The sequence below is a fragment of the Hermetia illucens genome, chromosome 6 (assembly GCF_905115235.1).
Source record: "Hermetia illucens chromosome 6, iHerIll2.2.curated.20191125, whole genome shotgun sequence".
NCBI classification, from domain to species: Eukaryota; Metazoa; Arthropoda; class Insecta; order Diptera; family Stratiomyidae; genus Hermetia; species Hermetia illucens.
Window position 1 is genome coordinate 38,598,706 of NC_051854.1, and position 22,844 is coordinate 38,621,549.

The window sequence follows — 22,844 nt, forward strand, 5'->3', positions numbered from 1 at the left end:
ATAGCTGTTGGATTGTATGAATAGAGCTTAAGTATGACTAAAGCTCAACTCAACTCAACTCAACCTTACCGGAAAATTAGCATACTCTAAGATACGCTTACTCTAGTTTCGTATTGCCTAGAAACTGAAAAGTAACAGTACCACCGAAGACGCTCTTCTCAACGACGGACATACAGATTGACAATGTTCTTATTTTGGTAATATTTTCATCCAGCAATCGATCCACTGCGGTATTTCTATAAAGGCCAACATTCCAGTTCTAGAGGGCATCAAGCTAGCCTCGTTGAAATCGGTGGTCGGAACAAAACCTTTTAAAAACGGTTGAATTTCTGACTGTCTCTGATATCTAATTTATTAGAAACTTCCAAAACAATTGTTATGGAACCCAAGTGTTGTCAAACAAAGCAATTTTATCCACTGTGATAGCCAAGGAGCAATCCCACTCGGGTTCCAGGTACATGGTTATTAATGCGCTTGGTCACTCGCTATAGATTTATCGTAAACACAACGAAAAGCGCAAGAAATGAAAATGCTGTATTTATGGTGAGGACAGATGAATCTCTTGAATCGAATGGAGTAACTACGGCACTGCGGTTGTTCTGACTGGTAGCAATAGCCATGCTTATTGTTTGATGGAAGATGAATGATTGGACTTGCACGCTGCGCTTCGCCAACAACTTCTCTCTCTGATAAAATCCGAAGTGGACGGCTATGAGTAGTCAAAGCCGCGCCTAACTTCACAAGAAACAATCTACGCCGGATGTTGTTGTTGCTGCTAGGGCGATTCCTCTCCAGAAAGTGTGAGTTTAAATAACATACAAGTTCGCTGTACTTTTATCCATCAGATTCCAGAAGAATGCCATGGACCAACGATTGACTTTCCTTTTATATTGATATGTTCCAGATCGAAAGTGTCGTTGTTGCCATTGGTTTCGTTAGAGAAGTTGATCAAATTTGGTTTTTTGCTTAACAGTTGGGTCTGTCTCTCAGCGATATGTGCTCAACAAAGTCACAGACCAGTTTTTATTGTGCCACGTACGACAATCAAATGGCTTGAAATTTTAGCTCATAGACAAACTCTGTATGATATATGGAATTCGCTTCATATCTTCTTTTCTATTTCACAGTGAAAGGGATCCTAAGGATATCCTTTCAAATCTGAACATAGAGAACTCTCAGTTAAACTTGCGTTCGGGCACTAATTTCGTGGCAAAGAAGGACAAGGCCGTCTGAAAGGAAAATCCTTCCTTTCCAATGAAGTTGCAATCAGGGTTATTTATTACAACTCTCGAGCCTTCTCAGGAGCTCAACGATGATTTCCAACTGAAGTCCAATTGTTTTAACCCCCAGAACTTTGAGCGCATTGTCCAGAACTGCTTGATTGTACCCAGGTGCGTTAAGTGTACAAAAAATCATCCTCTTAGGGAATGCCAAAATGGAGAAACACCACAATATTACACTACAGTCACACGGGACATCCCGTAAGTTACCGCTGGTATCCGACATAAAAAGTCATGGCTGCCAGGAGGGGAGCTGGCGCTATCACCAGCCAAGCAATCAATTTTAACAGGTCCGACAAACTAACAAATAAAACGGGAGACTGGTTGAAGTATAAGAAATACATCAGTGCTCACCTCCACGCCACAATTGCTCTGAAAACTTGCTATGACATCGACATTGCTGTCGAACAATTTAATCAAAGCATCGGTGCAGCAGTTCGATACTCTTCTTCACCGCTGAACAGTAGTGGTAGATTCAGGAAAAAATCGTCGACAGAAATCCAACAGGTGATAAGGAGTAAACGAAATTTTAGGCGGAAATGGCAGACACATCGCTCCACGAGACTGAAGCAGAAGCAGAAGTTCGCAAAAGCTGCCAATAAGCTAAGAAATGTTCTAAAAGCAGAAACAGAAAGTAACTTCCAGTACTTCACGAGCAGCCTCAGTCCCTGTCGCAACAATGACTACTTTCTATGGAGGTCAACCAAAAAGCTGAAGCGACCGGTACAGACTGAGCCACCTTTAAGGCTTATTAATTGAACTTCCTCGGGTAGTGATTCACTTGTACCCAGATTACCCACTGCTAGGCCAGTAAACGGGTTTTGCGTAAGAACGAAAGATGTCCTCAATTGGGTACTGCAGAAACTCAATCCGAAGAAGGCTCCTGGCCTAGACAACATTACCGGCAAAATGGTCAAATAGTTACCACCTACCACTACCAAGTATCTCACCCAGTCATTCAATAGGATTATTCAGCTCAATTACTTCTCAAGGAACTGTTTTCCAGCTACCACAATCTAGTGGTGTCAAATACCTCGGATAGTACTTGAACAGATTGCTTAAGTTGAAAAGGCCTACCGAAGACAAGAATCAACAGATAACCAAGGTGGTTCGCAAGCACATTCGAATCGTGCATGGCGGAAGGAGTGTTTCCCGCCCAGTGGAAGACGCAGAAGCTGGTGTTGCTACCGAAGCCCCGGAAACCACCCGGCGTGCCCTCTTCATATCGCCCTATTTGTCTCTTAGACACCATGGGGAAGATGTTGGAGAGGGTGATATACAACAGGCTGCTCCCGTTCATCGAGCTTGCGGGTGGTCTTTCGGAGCGGCAATATGGGTTTCGGCGAGCCCGTTCTACGGTCGATGGGCAAATGCTGTGCTCTGGTGACGCTGGACGTCAAAAATGCTTTTAACTCAGCCAACTGGAGCTGGATTAAGGGCGCCTTGGCCAAACTGGGTGTTCCTAGCTACTTGGCTCGGCTCATCGAGAGTTACTTTTCGGACAGACTTCTCTGGTACGAGACGGACGACGGGCGAAGAAGAACATTGTGACAGCAGGTGTGCCTCAAGGTTCTGTATTGGGACCGTTGCTGTGGAACATAATGTACGACGGAGTGCTTGGCCTTCGCGTGCCGGAGGAGACAACGCTAATTGGTTTTGCGGACGACCTGGCGGTAGTTGCAATTGCAAAGCATCCCGAGAACGTGGAGCTTTATGCAAATGAAGCCATTCATACCATCAAGTCATGGTTACGAATGGCCAAGCTGGACCTGGCGGACGAAAAGACGGAGGCGGTCCTCATTACCAACCGTAGGAAGAACAACACGGTTACCATCCAGGTTGGCAATCATGAGGTCGTCTCAAAATCGGTTGTCAAATACCTGGGGGTGATGATCGATGCCAAGCTGAGTTTCAAGGGACACTTGGATTATGCGCGAGAGAAGGCAGCAAATGCCAGCTCATCCCTTGCAAGGATGATGCCTAACGTGGGAGGGCCAAAGTATAGTCGCAGGCTACTCATCGCGGGAGTGGTGAAGTCGATCCTGCTATACGCGGCCCCTGTCTGGGCGGGAGCGTTGAACCACGCTATCAACCGGAGGAAGATAAGTCCGGCATACCGGCCAATTGCGCTAAGAGTGTGCAGCGCATTTAGGACGGCGTCGACGGAGGCAGTGTGTGTCATCGCAGGAATGATCCCTATAGATCTTCTAGCGGGCGAGGCATACTGGCTCTACGAAAAACGGAAGGCAAATCCAGCCGAGGTGAATGCGGATTTCCGAAAAGCCATCAGGAGAGAGTTGTGTGGCAAGTGGCAACAACGATGGGATAATTCCGACAAGGGCCGGTGGACCCGTACATTGATCCCGTGTATCGAGAAATGGGTCAACCGAAAGCACGGAGAATTGAATTACCACCTGATACAGTTCCTTACGGGACACGGTGGCTATAGGAAGTACTTGCATCGATTCGAGTTGGACGAGTCTCCCAACTGTCCTGAATGCGGTGCTACACCCGAGGACCCGGAGCACGTTATGTTCCATTGTCCCAGATTTCTGCAGCAGAAAAGGAGGTTGAACAGCATCTTAGGGGTTGACATCGAGCCCTCCAACCTGGTGGAAGAGATGCTGAAGTCGGAGGAAAACTGGATGGCGGCAAATGAGGCAGTAGCCGTGGTGCAGACAAAACTCCTGGAGTTGGATCGAGCTCGGAAGGCGGCGCAACGGAGACGTGACATGGACGAGCTGGTATAGCAAACCATAGAGCCTCCCCCGCGAAGTAATACTTCACGGTGGTCCCGCGGGGAGGGGCGGAAGAATGGGGGTGGTTTTAGTGGGTGTGAATCCCACACACTGCTGCAACCTGGCGCCGCAGCGTCTTTCTAAGATTTCCACCTCCATCCATAAAAAAAAAAAAAGCAAGCCTATAATCGTCAGGAACTTTAGTATATTCCCTACTTTCAGACCTTTCAATTTTGCATCTGGTATTAAATGTTCTCCCAAATCTCTCGACCTACTTTGAGCAAGTACCGGACACTGTCCCAGAACGTGTATAGAGCTTTCATCAAACTCCGCACAAAACTTGCAGGCAGTGTCCGTAGATATCCCCAGCTTCCCTAGGTGATAGTTTTGCCGACAGTGACCAGTGAGAATTCCCACTATGATTCGGAGATTCTTTTTGGTGAGGTTTAAGCAATCCTTTGTGCATATGGGACCGTATCCCCCAGTAAGCATCCTGGACTGCTCCATTCCTGGTAGGCCGGCCCAGTATAGGTCCCTCAACCGTCATAAGAAGAATAAGTTAAAAGTATAAAAAAAATTTGTAAACCAGTGTAATTATGCACACGTTATTTTTCTCTACAACTTCCAGTAAAGTAGAAATAAACTGTAACGACGAAATATGACGTAGTTCTTCTCCGCGAAAACTGCATTGGGTGGGAAAAATTCGAACATATGATTTCGATGGGGAAAATGCCATTCGAAAATTCTTTGCACATTCGAACTGTCGACCCAAGTGACCAGAATAGGGGGAAAATAGAGAAACGAAAACAATACCACCCTTCGTTTACGGCATATGGCAGCACAATTTTCCTTTCTGTACATAAAAATCGAAAAAGTGCATTTTAGCCCTTGACAACACTTGTCAGCTTCCGTGAATAAGGAGACAGTGCCTGGGTGAAAAGTAGCTCGGAATTTGCAGGTTTCAGTGAAAAGTAGTGATTGGGCTTGTTGACCTCGCGGCAAATGCGTTTTCTAGTCGCTATCGCGTTCACGGCTGCCGCAACCATCACAGGTAAAGATCTTTTTCGCTGCTCCCCTTCGTTCGGTGCAGTCCTTGTTCTGTGGACTTATCCTAGTTTCGTGTGTGCTGTCAGAACAATGGGTGGTGAAAATTGGCTGTTTCTCACTGGATACGGTTTCGTTTTAGATGTTCGGGCGGCGGGATCGAGCGCTGGACAAGGCCAGTGCATTGATGACAGTGGGCGGGCGCACGACCACGGGAACCATTACATGCCCAAGAGCGACGCTTGCAAATTCTGCGTTTGCGACAATGGCTCGCCGAGGAACTGCAAAATCGTATTGTGCTCACCTCCGAAGGACTGCAAGTCGTTCCAGGTGGGCAGAAATTGCTGCGAGTACACCTGCCTGGACGATACGTTCCCGGTCCGGACGAGTATGCCGGATGAATTGATGGTATGACTACTGATCAGTGGCGTCGCAGTGACGGCGCTGCTGGTGATCGGATTCTTCCTTTGGAATCGCGTAAGGCAGCGGAAGATCAGGGTCAGGGAGAATCGGCAAGGCAACGACGATCAGAGGAGCATAGGAAGCATTGGGTAAGTGTTAAAAGTGTAGACTATTTTTGCGGGGAAGAATCTTTTTAATTTTTCCAGCCAATTGGGAAGTATAGTGTCCTCAACAATTGTGATATTTTTAAGTTCTCTCTCCGGAAATTGAATATTTCCAGTTGGGAGACGAAAAGGATCGACTGTCCCTTATCATTTGCTTGTGATAGGAAGGGTCTAGACTTTGTGTGTGTATATTGCGATGCAAATGATAGGATGTCCGGCAGCCTAGGGTCCGTAGACCACACCGTGGGAGTATGTTGCTTTCCAAATGGATGGCGGACTTAGGAATCCCTTGATCCTCAAACAAAAGTCTAGCTCAGATCCAGCCCGTATCACCCTGCAGCTATAGATCTCTATGAGGTCCCCAAAAACACCAACAGAGTTGGGCCATCGTAAAGAAAGTACCTGAAGGCTTTCCCCAACCTACCCTCAATTTAGGCAATGCGAATTGTAATGAATGTCTAGTTTGGCGGCATGGCCCCCTGTAGACCAGTGCCCCATTCAGAACGCCGTATTCTTGTAGGCATTTGTACGCGTTTGCCCCAAATGTTGTTCGCGACCAGGACTTGGTATAGGAGGACCAAATCCTACTCGACTTGGCGCAGGTGATGAGCATTAGCGTCTGAAGTCAGTCAGTCGGCTGCTGAGTATAATGAGTAGACTCCACCCTTGACAGTCACTAACGGGAGGCCGAGTGTGCCTACCGAGGGACTGCTAAGAGCAGAGATCCGCCTGACAAGTTCGTCAGCCCGGTCATTCCCTTCTATGTTTCTACGATCAGAAACCCAGAAGAGGGTGACTTTGAGCGTGTCGCCCAGGTTGATGGTAATGACCCAACAGCCTGGAGGATGTAGCCACTGGGTACAAAGCCTTAATGGGCGTGTTTGACGACACAGGGCGTTCCTGAGGGAATTTGGTGTTGGAGGATGTGCGGTGAAGATTGACTTGACCGATAGAGCTAAAAGAAGGAACATACAAAAACTTTATTCATTTTTAAAGAATAACAAGAAAATTAAAATCATCAGGGACTTGAGAACGGAACGAAGGAACCTCGGTGCAACTAAACGCTGGCTTGAGCCTCTCTGTGGAGACGTTACAACTCCTTCCGCTGACGTCAATCGTGTAGAGCACACTAGATGTGCGGAGAGTTAGACGGTGAGGTCCGGTGTATGGTTGCGAAAATGACTTTTTCACTGGGGGCACTTGCATGAAAATATGAAAGCACACTTTGATACCTTTGTGGACGAAGATGGTACGAGCATTGCGATGAACCACGGGCGTTGGTCGTATTTTTCGTATTTATTAACAAAATTGGGCGATGAACAACTTTGGATCGCTGTCGGTGTAATCGTTGGCGAACAATTCTCCGGGAAGTCGCAGAATGGTTCCAAAAAGGAGTTCAAAGCAGCTGGCGCCTAAGTCAGCAAGGCAGCAGGACAAAATTTCAAACCAATTGGCGCTGTCCTCCTGGCACATAATAGCTGCCTTTAGGGACCTATGGAAACGTTCGACTAATCCGTTGGATGCCGGATGGTACGGAAAGGTACGTGTACGTTTGCATCCCAGGAGTTTCATAAGCAACTTGAAGAACGCGGATTCAAATTGAATTCCCTGATCGGAGTGGCGATGCTAGGAGCTTCATAGCGGGAAATCTATGTAGCATAAAAGGCATCGGCGATGGACAGCACTTTGATCTGGCAAAGGCACTGCTTCGGATCAGCGTGAAAATTTGTCCACCATTGTTAAGCAATAACGATAACCACCTGAAGGCATCAGTGGTCCGACGATATCGAGGTGGACCTGTTGAAACCGTTTATCGGGCGTTCGAAATGGTTGGAATTCGTTCTTCGTGTGCCAGTCCTGGATCTTTGGCAGGGAAGGCATGCTCGAGCGAAACAATGCACGTATTTCCGCATGCTTGGCACCGGGATGTGTGCATCGATGGTGCATGTCGCACATTCGCTTAGGTAGTGTCGTTGGTGCGAAAGGTCTGATGTGACCCGTAGAAATGTCGCAATATAGCTTGCTGCTATTACCGATACTGAACGGGTGCAACCGAAGGAAACTGGAGTTGTCGTCCAACAGCGTACAACATTCTATGCCGGCTTGCTGTTCGTTGGCTAACTCATTGGCGCTAATTGCCAAGCGTTGATGATCAATTGAATGGTGTGACGCATTAATGGACGGAAGTTGGCCACGTATCTCTATAATGCCATGCAGTTGGTGGTGGGTCCCTACAGTGTTATCGTCGTGTGCTGCCATCTATCAAACGACAATCGAACAAATTTCAGATTGACTGATAAATAAGTTTGCATTTGGCAGCCATTTAAGTGAGATGTGTTTCGTGGTTTTCGCTAAGATGGAAAATGAGCTGTATCGTCCGGTATCTCGTTTTTTGTTTTTGGATGGGAGCGAGGATGCGAGGAGATAAAAGCAAATGTGGATGATGTTTATGGGGACACTTTGCTATTTGCGACCACAGTTCGATATTGATTTAACGAATTTAAAGTTGGGCGAACATCCGTTTTTGATGGGGAGAGACCAGGACGCCTGGTAGATGTGGTTACCGATGAAATCATTCAAAAAGTCCATGACATGATTTTCGCTGATCGACGAATGAAAGTGTGCGAAGTAGCAGAAGCCGTAAGGGTGTTGACCGGAACGGCAATTAATATTTTACATGATAAGTTGGCGATGAAAAAATTGTCGGTCTGATGGGTGCCGCGATTGCTCACTGTGGACAACAAGCGGATGCGGTTGTTAACTACGAAGCAGTGTTTGGGGCAATTTAAGTGAGATCCGAAGGAGTTTTCGCGTCGGGTTGTCACCTTATGGAACCTGGATTCCTCATTATACACTAGAAACTAAACAACAATCTGTTTTGATTGTTGCTTAGTTGATTTCTCCCGGTGAATCTGCTCCAAAAAAGGCGAAGACGGTCCCATCGGCGGGAAATGTTTTGGCGCTGCGAACGGCGTCATCCTCAAGGTTTTTTTTTAGAAAAATGAAGAACGATCTCTGGACAATACTACAGTGAATTATTGGACCGCTTCGACAAAAAATTGAAGGAGACACGGCCGCATTTGGTGAAAAAGAAGATGCTGTTTCACCACGATAAACGAACAACACGAATTATCGCTTCCAAACTGCATAAATTGCTGCAGCACCCCCCGTATTCACCCAAGCTGGTCCCTTGCAACTTCTTCTAGTTCCCTAACATGAAGAAATGGCTCGCGCGGGAAAAACATTTTTGCTGAAACAAGGAAGTCATCGTCGAAAGAGACGCATATTTTGGAAAGTTCGACAAATCCTATTTTTTGAAGGGATTAAAAAAACAGGAACAGGCAGGAACGTTGGGAGAAGTGCACCTTTCTAAAAGGAGACTATGCTAAAAAAATTTAAAAAAAAAAGTTTTTTGAAAAAATGGTGCCTTTATAACACGGATGAGGAGTGTGGTACGTATCCGAACGAAATGTAGCTCCGGTAAATTTTTCCAAACCGCGGTTGTCCTTTATCACTGTTTCTGGAATGTGACTAACATTATGCCTTCTCGGCCAGGATTTTTTTCTTTGTAATTACCAATTTGATAATACGGCAGGACTGGGGCTGCATTCTCTCCAAGCAAGGTTCTGACTCACGGTTTTCCTCACTAGCGGAGAATTGCATATGGACTAGCGGCTCCAGCGTCCCACCTCAAAAATACCGTCAAGGAAGCCAAGCAAGACATTACTTTTTAAGAAAGAACGGGCTACTATGTTCCTATGCTAGAATCTTACTGAGTCTCACAAAATCGCGGGAGCTTACAATGTTCCGACAATAGTCCAGCCAAGACTGTTTAATGACCGACTTGTACCTTTTCAGGCAGTCCTTGGATGGCTGCCAGTACTTGCGTCTGATGCAGATGCCGAAGAAGTCTCTGGTCAGCTTCCTCGGGTTGGACAGATCTTCATTCCACAATGTGGCAATGCGTTTTTGCTGTATTTTTCACGGCATGAGACTTTGAAGGCGGTTTTGAATGCCTTTTCCAGCCTCGACTTTTGACTTCAGTAAGTCTGTTATGCTAAAGTTATCGAGGAATTTATTCTTGATAGGTTGACCAAACTTCTTCCAGTCGATTATTTTTATACATTACAATGTAGTCGGAGTCTATGAACAGGTTTGCCTTCTTTACTGCAATGGTGAATGCTAAATGTTTTAGTTCTTCTGGCGAAGCTGATCGGTCGTGAGTCATATAAGCCGAGCAGATATAGACGTGATTAGTTCGTTGGAACAGGTCCCGACACAGAAAAATGTGCAGGTTCTATATGTGGATGCATGTTCTAGGTCTATCCCGGTGGCGTCGACTGGATCCAGATTGTCGTCCGGTAATATTAACACTTTCACCTTTGCGTTCTTGATTCCAAGCCGCACTTTATCTATGCTTTTTCCAGAGCTTCCAAGTATTGAGAATTTATGCGGAGCAGAAGAGGTTGGTTGTTCACCTGGGGTTCCTTCTGCTTGATAACCACCCAGCCGTTTATGGGAATCCAGGGGTTTTGAAGGCGCAAGAAATGGACGAGCGTGCTCTTATCCATGCTTATCTTCGAGGACGAGATGCGAACCACCAGTCTTCTAGGAATCTCGTCGTATGGTTCGTCGCTGATTTTAGTAACACATAAACTGAGAAAGTCCCTGGAGAATTGGTCCTTGCATGCTGTAACATGGGACCCACGGAACACCTAAGAGGCTGGGGATGAATTTTCTTTGTTCGCCTTTGTTGTTCAAGAGATGTTCGATGACCATCTACGGCAGCCTAGCCTCGACACTGGTCCACGCCCTCCGGCACCAATTAGCCACTAGCGAAATTACCATCCGCCAGCCACACGTAGATGGAAATATTGGCGACACGCGCCGCGCATGAAATGTGCGGCCCGTTCGTATTCACGAACCGCACATTGGACGCACCCATCGTCACTGAACAGTAGCCAGCACATCTGACTGTTGACCCACGAGGCCCGGGCGGGACGGAATTTCTTCTTGCCGTAGCCGGACCTGAAACGCGAAACTTTGACCTTCTATAACTTGATCGATGAACATAAGGGGGGTTTTTCGTTGAATTTCTAAAACATGGTAATATGTTATTATTAACTTTGTTTATACAGATATCGAAAAGGCATGTATTTTGAGGCCTAGATTTCATATAGGTGTATTGCTGTGATTTTTTTGAGATTTTTCGATTGGATAGGTTCTGAGAACGAGAACTGTTTTTTTAACAATATCAGAATTAGGAAGTTTCGAAAAGTTCTAATCGAGGGCTTTCATTAGATACCTCTCATGACCATATTCTGTGAAAAAAATATGTACGCCCCCCTTCAAACTCAACACAAAATTTCGCCCCTCGGAAAAGGGAGCCGCTGCATGTAAAGGGACACACAGACCACATACTCCCACCAAATTTCGTGAGAATCGATTCAGCCGTTTCCGAGTAAACCGAGTTTGACAGACAGACATTGGATCGATTTTAATAAGATTTCGTTTTACACAAACCCTTAAAAACTCACAAATGCTAGAATAAATTCTCAAAAAAACGCCATGGCTGAAAAAGGCGTGATTGCTTCTCAGAATTTAAAGATGCTCAGCGCACTTAGAAATGGTAACAATGTGTGTCACAGAAAGCACTGCGTCAAACAGGGTATATCAAGGACGTTCCGTAAAGTAGTATTACATGTTGCGCTCGGCGTGTTTGCACTGACTGAATTCATGTCCGAAAAAATAAATAAACAAGCAAATTCGAATTCCCTTTTAAGTCAATGATGTTCCTTTAATTCTCGGTATACGTATTTCAGCAGCCATTTGCTGCCTTCAGCGAAATGAGCCTAGAAATGTCCTTAATCTAAATATATACTATATTTTAATCTAGTTAACATAATGACTACGCTTTAATTGTATTTTAATTTACATATGACCTTTCAAAAAATGTCAGGCGATGACGGCTTTACGGTTTCTTACCAAAGCATAGGCAAATCGTCAGACGCTGCCTCACCTCTGCTCTGGGAGCAGTGTGACCGAAGCGGCTCGCAGATGTTGAGTGCTCCTTTATATAATTCGCAGAACAAGTAAATCCGCCTTAGTGACGACAGTTGAAAATATTTTTTTTTTGAAAATGATGGGGTCCTAAGTCCGCATTTGGTTCGGTCCAGCATTAAGTTGATGCAGACTTAGGACCCCATCATTCTCAAAAAAAAATATGACCTTTATGGTATCAGTGAATACGGATATGTGGGCGCGTTACCCATGTCTGTATTCAACTGGTGCTCCTGAGGCTCCTGAGGCTCTTTTCCAATAAAGAAACTCTCATAGGGTCCAATTTGTTGCGCTTGATCTCTTTGAACACCGTTATATTTTGTAGATGCTGCTTTTTTCCCTTGCTTTTTCTGGTCTTTTTCATTTCGTAATTGGTAAGAGGTAAAGACAAAAGTCTGTGCACCATGGATCCATAGGCGGCCACTTTATGCTAGTGTGAGTAGTTAGACGTTCTGACGATGGCACGTTGTGTACTCGATGGCTTGCTATATATGTCGAATTCGAAGCTATTATTCTTCTTTACACGGGTGCAGACCTAAACTGCAAGACTAATGAAGATTCTACTGAGGATCATCTTCGTGTTTTAGGAAACGGAATTGCCGGACTTTCTTCAAAAGATCATATATTATTTGCGATTCCACAGCTTTAGACTTTTTTCTTAGCTCGAACACCAAACTGAAACTTACCACATCTATAAAGATTTACTATGGCAGGTAGACATAGTTGACCCTTCCTTCCCGACGATTAGGAGCGTTTATAGGTTCACTGTGGTCTCCATATCACATCAGGCTATTGGTAGTGGAGATGATCCAAGCCCAGATGTTCGTGCGAGAAATTAAATTGCTTTGCCGGGCAAGACCTACGACTGCGTGCACCAAAGGCAGGAATGCTGCTATGTCAGAGTCGTCTGGTTGCTAGCAATGTAGTCTGCGGTAGCATCAACCAAAAAAACAAAATTAATCACAATCTTCCAAAATCTAAACAACATTGACTTGGCTCGTAAAATGTCTCAATATTGCGGAAAAATCCTATAATTCATAATTACTTTACACATTTCACATTTGAACAAAATATTGCAGTTACATTGGTGGAAACATTGCATACATGGGTGGTGGTATGGAGTATACTTATGAAGGAAATTCTAACCCCTATCAACTGTGGAAGCCACCCAGTGGATACTTCCCTCGCGGTGAAGCACCACCGCCATATGAGGAAGCCGTGGCTTTGGCACAGGCGGAAGCATTGAGTACTCAGTGCACTGTCAGGTGAGTTTCTCTTTGTAATTTTTAGCCGCTAGTTTTGTTATAGTCGCGCTACGAATTTGCAGTGTGGCAACAACTACACATCGCACAATGCCGCTTGGGCTCAACCCAAATGAACCAATGTTGAATGAAGCCCAACCAAACATAACAACGAGCACAACTAATCTAATAAATATTAATATAAACAATGGTGGAAATATAACCGCACTAGCCACTGGAGAAAATCATCAAAGTCCATACAGGTAAGATTCATTAAATCCAATTCAATTTATAACAAAGGCATTTATTGTCTTAAATATTCATCAGCTTGGCATCGTCGAATCTTTCATCGAATAATCAACCACGCTCAACTCAAACTCATTCTAATTGCTCAAGTTCGTCAAGCAGCATTGGCGAGCCTTCAAATATGCTCACTGTTCGTAGTAATAATCACAACCAATCGTATCAACTACAACAAGCTCAAGCGAATTCCAGTTGTGTTCAGGCAGCGACTTTGATGACGATGCCATCGATGCAAGGTCAGACCCAATGTAGTAATAATACTGCTCTATCACAAATGTGCAATAGCCAGGCAACGAATACTATTGTTGCAACGCAAAGCCATACCTATCAAGTACCAACAAATAACCAAGTATCAGCAGAGGTAGTTGAATGCACTTATAAAAACTGCACACTGAACATGAAAGTGAGTGGAAATTCGAGACAAAATCGTGACTCTTCTGTGCCAAATGCGGCATCTGCATCAATGCAGCAATGTCCGACAAATTGTAATTTGACTGGAAACCAAGAATGCACAATGTCTAGTCTAAGTGAGGAGAACAGAAACTCATCTGCGGCCATATTACCGCCTCCATTGTTCGACGAAAACGAGATGCAACCAGAAATCACTTGTGTCGAAATGATAAAAACACCTTCGTCAATGCGTCGTTATCATCGCACTATACCACGTCATTTCACGGCAACCAATACAGATCCGATGGGATCACACAAAGATAAAGCAGGAATTAGTGGGAGCAACGGCGGCTCAAATACACTTCATACACAAAGTGTAACTAATAAGAAGCCAACATGCCAATGCCCCGTACAGCACGTTCCCATGACTTACATGGGAACTAGCCATTTTAACTCTCAACATCATAGCCAGAATAATATGTTTTTATCGAGTTTATCGACAAAATTAGTGAATAATAATGTTGCTAGCAGTAATGCAAAGCCGAGCATAGCCTTGCCCGCAAAGAATAGCTCACACTCAACGAGTACATCTAAAGGAGCTTCGAAACTACACACGGACACGTCTTCTTCATTCTTAAAGACTGAACACTCAAGCAGCGGAACATTAAGACGCTCTAATCATCATTCAAGTGGGAGTTATCCCAATCATAACGGGAACAAAATTGCAACAATATCACGCCATGTTGTGGAGCAGCGACATCACGATACAGGACAAACTCAACAACAGCACAGTGGCCAAGTTCAATCTATTTTAAAAACGCCAACTGCAAAAGAACGTATGCATAATAATCATCATTCAAATTTGATGAAATCTTCAGTAGGAAGTGAAGTGTTTAATCCACCTTTTCCCATTCAATTTATCGATGGTATGTCGAAATTAAATGCCGCAGACAGTTCACAACATCCTGCTCTACCACCAAAGATGTATAAAAGCCATCAGCCGTCGTGCAGCCAGAATGGTGGACTAAAACAGTCGAATCCGGCATACGTCTCGAAGATACACACAATATCGAAGCCATCTGAAGCACAACCTGTCCCTCCACGCACCACATCAGTTTCAAGGTCGAGTGGAGCGTACTCGCATCAACTTAACATCTTATCGACTGCCCCACAGCAATATCCCTCCTCTCCAGCCTATACAAAATCACTGCCCCGTAAGGATGATAAGATCCACACATTGACGCTGCCACCTCCTGCGGGGATGTTGAACGTCGAAAAGTCGCAGAGTATGGGAAAAATAAACACCACAACATATTACCCCATGCAAAATGGTCATGTGACCTACACCCTGCCTAAATCATCGAATGGCAAGGTCTCGCTCAACAGTACTATAGCTAGTGTAGTAAGTAAGGTCCCGTCAGTGATTAGCATCCCCTCTCCTTCGATGTCGTTACAAACGATTGATAATGCAGTTCAACCCAACCAACACCCAACAACTCCCACCCAAACTATTGCGCCAACGTCGTCTTCAAAGGCTCTACTGTCCGCTACAACATATGATACAATACACAAATCTTCTGTTATAAATCAACCCTTCTCCAGTATCCCACCCACCGAAAAGATGAAATCCACCACCCTACCGAAAAGTAAGGTAACTACACCTACAACTTCTGCTCCGTTGACGTCAACTTTTTCGTCGAAATCTGATGAGAAACCGCTTCCGGTTTGTACAACTTCAAAAAATTGCTCAAATCCAAAAGAACATTTCTTGCCGAATGACACCAGTTTAGATGATGACTATCTAAGTGAATGTGAGAATTGTAAAACAGCACATAGTTCACGCTATTACTTGGAGGAAGAGATCGAAGAAGCACCTCAAGAAACTATGACATTGCAACGGAAAATGGATGATAAGGAAGAGGAGCCAGCGTATTATAGGACCTCTTTAACATTACCGACAAATACCAAGAAGACCACGTGAGTATTATAAGCATTTTGATGTGTTTATTATGTTTAAATTGGTAGATGCAAGTTTTATATCTATTTTTATTCTAACTTTAAATTCACAACACTTTCGTTAACCGAGAACTTTAGACTAGCGAAAACAAACGATTTTTATAAAGGACGTATTTTCCTAGGGAAACTTTTTCGTTCTCCCCAAATGACTTTGAAGAACAATTCTTGAGTGACTGTCGAAAAATTGCTTTTCAATGTTCGCAAAACGCTCGCTCCTTCATAGCACTCCAACTCCAGCTGAAAACAAAGAGGGTTTCAGCGAGGACCAGGTGAAATCAAAGCGGGTTTCATCGAGGAACCAGACGCATGGCTTCTTCAGCTCGGCTGCCATAAGTCAAAATAGACGTGTCGCGTGCCCCTCTTTCTGGTTGCGCTTTCTTCCGGGAAGAAAACGCTTAGCCCGGCCAGGGAGACCTCGAGGGTGCCTCCGACGTCGAGGCTAAAATGGTGTGGGCTTCACTCGAGGACCTCGGTGGAGTCTTCGTAAGATGGTTGCAGCGGCTTCCGGGAGGTGCCCATCCTAATTAGGACATGAATGCGGAGTTGAGATCCCTGAGCACATCAGCCACGGCGTGCTCCTCTTCCTGGCTGCACTTTCTTCCGGGAAGAAAAGCGTTAGTCGGGCCAGAGAGATCTCCTTGAGTGTGCCTCCGACGTCGAGGCTAAAATGGTGTGGGCTTCGCTCGAGGACCTCGGTGGAGCCCTCGTAAAGAAGCTGCAGCGGCTTCCGGGAGGCGCCCATCCTAATTAGGACAAGCATGAGAGAGTTGAGATCCCTGGGCACGTCGGATATGTTTTTCGCGTGGTTGCCGGATAGTGGCGGCTTGAGCTTGTCCTTGAGCAGATGCAACGAAGCGGTAGAGTTAAGGCTTGGCGTAATGTCGCTTTTAAGTCGCAAGTTCTCTTCGTATACCAGCTCTGTGGGGCTTGCAGCAAATTCTTCGCGATTGGCTGTCCCGAGATCAAGTAGAACGGGTGCCAGGACTTGCGACCAAGAAGAGTCATCTTGGGCCATTATATCAGCTTTCAGTGTCCTGTGTCTCTCGAGTATCGCATTTTCATGAGAGTGGTATGCGGTTGCTCGGTGACGTTTGAAGCGGAGGAGTTTACCTAACTCCGAGAAGAGAGAGGACTGGAATTGCATTCTCTAGTCGGTGATTATAATCACTCGCTCACCGAACCGTGCAATCCACTTTCGACAAAAGGCCTCGGCACAAGATTTTGCAATATGCCTTTCAGAGGTATCGCTTCAGACTCCTGCATGATTGTGAGGCAAAACCAATTAAATCGAGGTGGATTGTGTGAAAGCGCTTGGTGGACCGATTAAACACTTCTACCTCTTTCCTCACATGTTTTGTAGTCTTGCACTTCTGGCATGCGATACACTGTCTGACCCAAGAATTAATGTACTTGTTTATGAACGGCCAGAAATACTTTGTGGTGACTAACCGATTCCTTGTCCAGATGTCTGGGTGCACAAGATCGTGAACTCCCTAAATGTACATTTGGAGTTGGTCCTAATGCTCTGAAGAACTGTGTCGTCTTCCTGCGCCTCTGTGATTGTTGCAAAATTAACGGTGGCGGAGAATTTGATCTCTCTGTGACAAAGCGTCGGCAATTACGTTATTCTTTCCAAAAGCGTGTTGAATGTCGGAAGTAAACTGACTAATAAAGCTTATGTAGGTGCCGAAGTTGGCGAGGGACGCTTTTTAGGGCTTCTGTTTCAAAGCAACGATAAATGGCTTATGGCCCGTGAACACTGTGAACAGTCTGCCTCCCAGGGAATACCAAAAGTGTTTCATTGGGTCGCATGCGACTACTAACTCACGATCGTAATACTGTGGTTCCATTGAGTGGAGTTCCGCTATTTGGAAAAGAAGCTCAATGGCTACCAGATTTAGTTCACCATTTGAACTACGGCAGTGTGGCATCAACGAATACGACTAGAGGTACATCATAGTCAGAGGAAGACGCGACCAAAACATCATCCAAATATACGGGAAAAAGTGGAGATTTTGCACCAGAGAGTGGATACATTTCTCAAAGGTTTCCGCCCCATTGCACAGTCCAAAAGTGGTGTTAGTGGTCTCGAAGAGGCCGAAAGGGGAGCAATGTCTTCGGGAGCTGCATATATTCAGTGATATGCCTTGACTAAGTCCAAGGTTGAGACAATTCCACAGTTTCCGATAGAATGTGCAGAATCGTGCATTAATGGAACGGGGTATCTGTCTCGGGTCTGGAATGGTCTGGGAATTTAGACCTCTGTAATTGTCACAACGGCTCCAATAGCCATTGGGTTTTGGCCGTAGACCAATAACTGTCAGAAGGTCTGCAAATACCCTGCTTAAGAAGTTCTTTTAAATCTAAGTTAGCGGAGCCAGTATTGTTGATGTGGTGCTGAACATCATGCTTTAAGGGGGTAGAGAGACTACACTTGGTAGTGATGTTGCGGTAATTTTGAAGAAGTGTACGAAAGAGTTTTGGGCGTGCAGGATGAGATATTCTAGATGCGTCTAGGCGTCAATGATTTCAATTCAATTCACTAACAATCCATAGTGGCACAGGAAATCTACTCCTAAGATGGGAATGCTGATGTCCGATAATAAAGCGCCAAGAAAACGCTCGTCGGAGCTCTAGACTCATGTTTATCCGTGTGTAGCTATGCGTGTAGTATGTACGCCAGTGATGCGGTGTTAAATTATGATTCCGGAATACGGGAAGAACCGAGAATTCAACACCCGTATCGATAATGTAGTTGCGCCGCTCAAGGGGCTATAAATTTTAGCCGACGTCATTCTGCATTTCCTGTGTTCGTCCACAAAGCTCCGGGCAAGTCTAGTTTTTTGTCGGGAAAGTGCAGGAGCTTGTGCATTTTATGGCTTTTTCAGCGAATTTATGATGGTACCAGCACTTGCCGAGGATCCTGACGATCTATTACTCAATCGTCCTTTGCAGAAGGCGGAACTAGATCGTGATCTAACCCTATTTCCCGAACGTAAATTACCGACTGTCTCTGCCAATTTAGAAATGGCAGTTGTTAGCGCCGCCACTGTTTACTGCAGCAGAGCCACCTGGTTTGACGTGTCACGAGACCCTCGCTAATCACGGATTGCACGTGGACCTCTGCGGGGGCGGCCAACGGACCCATAAATGCGGAATCCTCACATGCCAGGGTGGCCTGTGTGCTCTTAGGAACTCGCTGCAGCCACAAAGACTAAAGCAGCTCGGTGCCAACTTTATCATCGCCCAACTGCTTTATGCATTGGCTCTGCCATTTCACTTCCGCCTCGAGTACGTCGGAGACAAGCTCAATTGTCTCTCCATTTAGCTTGACCAGCGCCGTCGGATATTAAGATGTATGAATGTAGCAGTCAATTAAATTATTGGATGAATGCAATGTACGAGTAAGTGATCACATCCCTATTAAGGTCGTGCTGTTCAGTAGGAATGTTAATGTGAATGCTGATCTCCCAGGTGTGTAGATTCGATCGATCGCTCTCACCCCTGTGAGTTTGTCAGGTAAAGTGTCTACGGTGATAAAGATTTAACTCAGGAGGTGATATATCGGTAAGCATCGCCCACCAGATATTCAAAAAGAAGCGAATTTACGACATTACCGATATTAAGGTGATTGAAGAGCATATGTTGACATGGCGAGACAGTGTTTGTGATGTTCTGGGTGAGTTATCTCCGGAATGTAGGCTTTAGTTGTCTCTTGACATGGGAGAGTTCAGGTTTCAGAAATCTCCTGATTAGGATAGGATGATTGGCGAGATGTGTAAAGTCTTCTGACAGGCCATCCCACTTCATGCCCAGTGCTTGTATGGCTATTGTCTGCGGTAGGGCTATTTCCTAACATTCTAGAAGACTTCCAAGTTTGTTGTGCTCCTGATAATCTTAGGATAAAAGCTCAGGGGCTGGATGTCGAGTGCGACTAACCACAGGGATCCTTTGCAGACCCATTTATATGGAACCTGATGATGAATGATCTGTTAAAGGAGCTTATCCCGGGTGCTGAATGTGTTGCCTACGCGGATAAATTCATTCTGGTTGAGAGGAGCATGAGACTTGAACTCGAAGAAAAAGGTACGGAGTACATAAGTGTCCTTAATACATGGACAGAGTGCTGTGTCGGTTTCTACAGTTACGTCGGTAAATGCGGTAAATTTTGGATCTGAGACGTTGATACGTCGATTACAAAAAATGCCGGTTGTGGAACGTTACTCCAACCAAGTTGTGCTTGTTTCATTACAAATTTACAGAATCGGTTTATTTGACCAAGACAAACGTTCCTCCTGTTTGCTTCCCTCTTGTTTCCCTTAGAATTTTTATTTTTTGGGTGTGACCATACGAGTTTGTTTTTTTTTTTTACATTTTCTTGAATCGTCTTTTTTTAGTCCCAATTTGTGGATAACCAACATTTGATCTTATGATTCTCTTTCAGCACAATAAAAAACAACCGTGAACAATGGTTTTCTTCAATACCAGCAAGTTCATCTTCAGACGAGGAAGCAAACGAATGAGATTTAAGTCATCTTCTTTAAGTGTAAGTACCGCATTTTATCTAGAAATAAAATTCAGTTAGAATTCCAATTATTTTCAAGAAATTCAACAAATGGTACAAAATGAAGCAAACAAAATCAGAAATATAATTTAATTTTAGGCAATGATAGTTACGTTTCCAGTTCATTCTTTATAGAACTCTGAGAAATGAAAGCGGGTTACCATTTCATGGGCAAATGTGTTATATATTCTGAGTTTGCTTAGTGTTAATTTCTAATAAAAAGCCTGAATGATACCAAAGATTGTAAACAAATATTTTTAAATGAAATCTCATATTGAGTTGGTGATTAGAAATTGATTTCCAATGTATAATTGAAATGTTAATTTTCTCAAATACCTAAGAATGGAAAAAACTTAAAGAAGATAGAAAATAAGATATTCAAACAGAACCATTTTCAAAAGTATTAGATGTATTAACAGAAACTGGAAGGAAAGCGTAAAGCTTAGACGTAACTAAGATTCAATATATCGTTTTATCTAAGAGGTCGATCGGCGTGTAATGCGCAATTGTATATAGCAAGACTGCCGCATTAAAGTATTAGACAGTATTTTCGAAAACAAATTCTGTTAGAATATATCTCGAATTTTACGTTTTATTCAGAACTATGGTAAATATATTTGGCTTTAGTGATAAGGAATTTCTTAATGCATTTAATTTGGCAACCATTATATTGCAAACATTTCTGTAGACCTACAAAACCGCATGTTAGATATCAGAGTGCCGTTTGTTTGGCATTCCTTAATAGTTACATCCTTTGAATTAGGAAAATAGTAAATAATATGTATATTGTTAGCCAAGCTCTTCAGGCTACGGTTTTACAATTTTCTTTTTTCCGTTTTGCGAACATTCCTTTAAACGCAGTTTTGAAAATAAGACGGTGTCAGCGTTTAGTTCTACCAAAACCGATCACCAGTTATTTCGTAGCTCAGGAAGTTTCAGATTGGAATGCATTCAAAGAAAGATGTGTGTAAATATAACACATCGTTCAATAAGTCCCGGGACTAACTATGAAAACAATCTTTTATCGGCAAAATTCTTTATTATTCATCAACATAATCTCCTTCAAGGGTTATACAATCATTCTAACGCTTCTCTAACTTTTCAATGCCATGTTGTAGAACAATTTGTCTTTTGACTCAAAATGAGCCTCAGTAGCAGCGATCACCTCCTCATTTGTGCCAAATCTTTTTCCCTGGAGCATCTTTTTGAGATCCGCAAAAAACCAGCAGTCGCTGGGGGCCAGATCCGGCGAGTACGGAGGATGAGGAAGCAGTTGGAAGCCTAATTCGTTGAATTTGGTCATCGTTTTGATTGACTTGTGGCACGGTGCGTTGTCTTGATGAAAGATGACTTTCTTCTTCTTCATGTGTGGGCGTTTTTTCGCTATTTCGGCCTTCAAACGATCCAATAACACCATGTAGTAGTCGCTATTGATGGTTTTTCCTTTTTCAAGGTAGTCAATGAAAATTATGCCATTCGCATCCCAGAATACGGACGCCATCACTTTGCCGGCCGACTGTTGTGTTTTTGGACGCTTCGGGCGGCTTTTACCGGTCGTACGCCATTCAGCTGACTGTCGACTTGACTCCGGAGTGAAATGGTGAATCCATGCTTTGTCCACTGTCACATATCGACGCAAAAAATCCTGTTTATTGCGAGTAAACAGTGCCAAACAGCTCTCCGAACTATTGATACGTTGTTGCTTTTGTTCCATTGTGAGCAAACGCGGCAGCCATTTGGAAAAAACCTTTTTCATAACCAATTTTTGGTGCAAAATAGTAAATGCACTACCAGTTGATATGTTCACCATCTTAGCTATCTCGCGCACTTTCATTTTGCGGTCACCCATCACGATTTACTTGGTGTTGGGGAGTTGCTTGGTGTTTTCGGGAGTTACTCCCTCATTTGGCCGACCCGAACGTTCCGCATTATTTGTATCAGCACGACCGCGTTTCACTTCGGAAACCACCGACAAATGGTTGTTTTCGACGGAGTGGAGTCCGGATAACGTTTTTCAAGCCATTGCTGAGCTTGACCAGTGTTTTTTCCCCATTAGAAAACAATGTTTTATCAACACACGAAACTCGTTTTGGTCCATTTTTTCACGATTGCAAAAGTAGCGTCAGTTTAACCACTATAGCTTTCTTGGTTATGTTTCGAATTACATCAAATTTTGACACGTCTTATCTGAAGGTTGGTACTTCTGAACCTTGGTATATAAATGGCATTATTAGCGCCATTTCTACGCTAGTCCCGGGACTTATTGAACGATGTGTTACCATACATGCTCGGCCTGATTATTTACGAATTCTCTAAATTCGCATTGAAACGGAAATTATGTGGTTAATATCCGGGTATCCTCTTCTAATTCCCATGTTTTTCACAATTTCTCTTGAAAAAAGAAAGGTGGCAATTGTAATCGAAAACTTAAATGGCTGATATGGATAGATATTTTTATCCAGGCAAACAATTTTGGAAGTTCAGGTTTCCTGCTCGTTAGATATAATAACGTCGAATTATTAGGTTGTTGCACGTGAAATGGCCGATTTGGCAATCAAGTGAAGTTAGTTGCGATTTTGTTGTATCAAACCACTACAAGTTGGCGCTGTTGGTGTCGGATAATGAAGTATAAATACTCCTAC

At 44.1% G+C, this 22,844-nt stretch overlaps 1 protein-coding gene across 1 annotated transcript; it reads left to right on the forward strand.

The window, feature by feature from the left end:
- Positions 1-5,475: 5,475 nt before the first annotated feature.
- Positions 5,476-21,292, forward strand: LOC119658812 (flocculation protein FLO11-like). The gene is made up of 5 exons (XM_038066535.1): positions 5,476-5,613; positions 12,768-12,953; positions 13,016-13,192; positions 13,257-15,599; positions 20,083-21,292. Exons 2-5 carry the CDS (start codon positions 12,793-12,795, stop codon positions 20,159-20,161), a joined length of 2,760 nt encoding a protein of 919 aa, XP_037922463.1. The 5' UTR covers positions 5,476-5,613; positions 12,768-12,792; the 3' UTR covers positions 20,162-21,292.
- Positions 21,293-22,844: the final 1,552 nt, after the last annotated feature.

What these genes read in the sequence shown, in the direction of transcription:
- LOC119658812 (XM_038066535.1), top strand. Translation starts at nt 12,793, where the DNA reads ATGGGTGGTGGTATGGAGTATACTTATGAAGGAAATTCTAACCCCTAT. An exon ending in AGTACTCAGTGCACTGTCAG is followed by an intron (nt 12,954 to 13,015) that starts GTGAGTTTCTCT and finishes ACGAATTTGCAG; the next exon opens with TGTGGCAACAACTACACATC. An exon ending in ACAAATACCAAGAAGACCAC is followed by an intron (nt 15,600 to 20,082) that starts GTGAGTATTATA and finishes ATTCTCTTTCAG; the next exon opens with CACAATAAAAAACAACCGTG.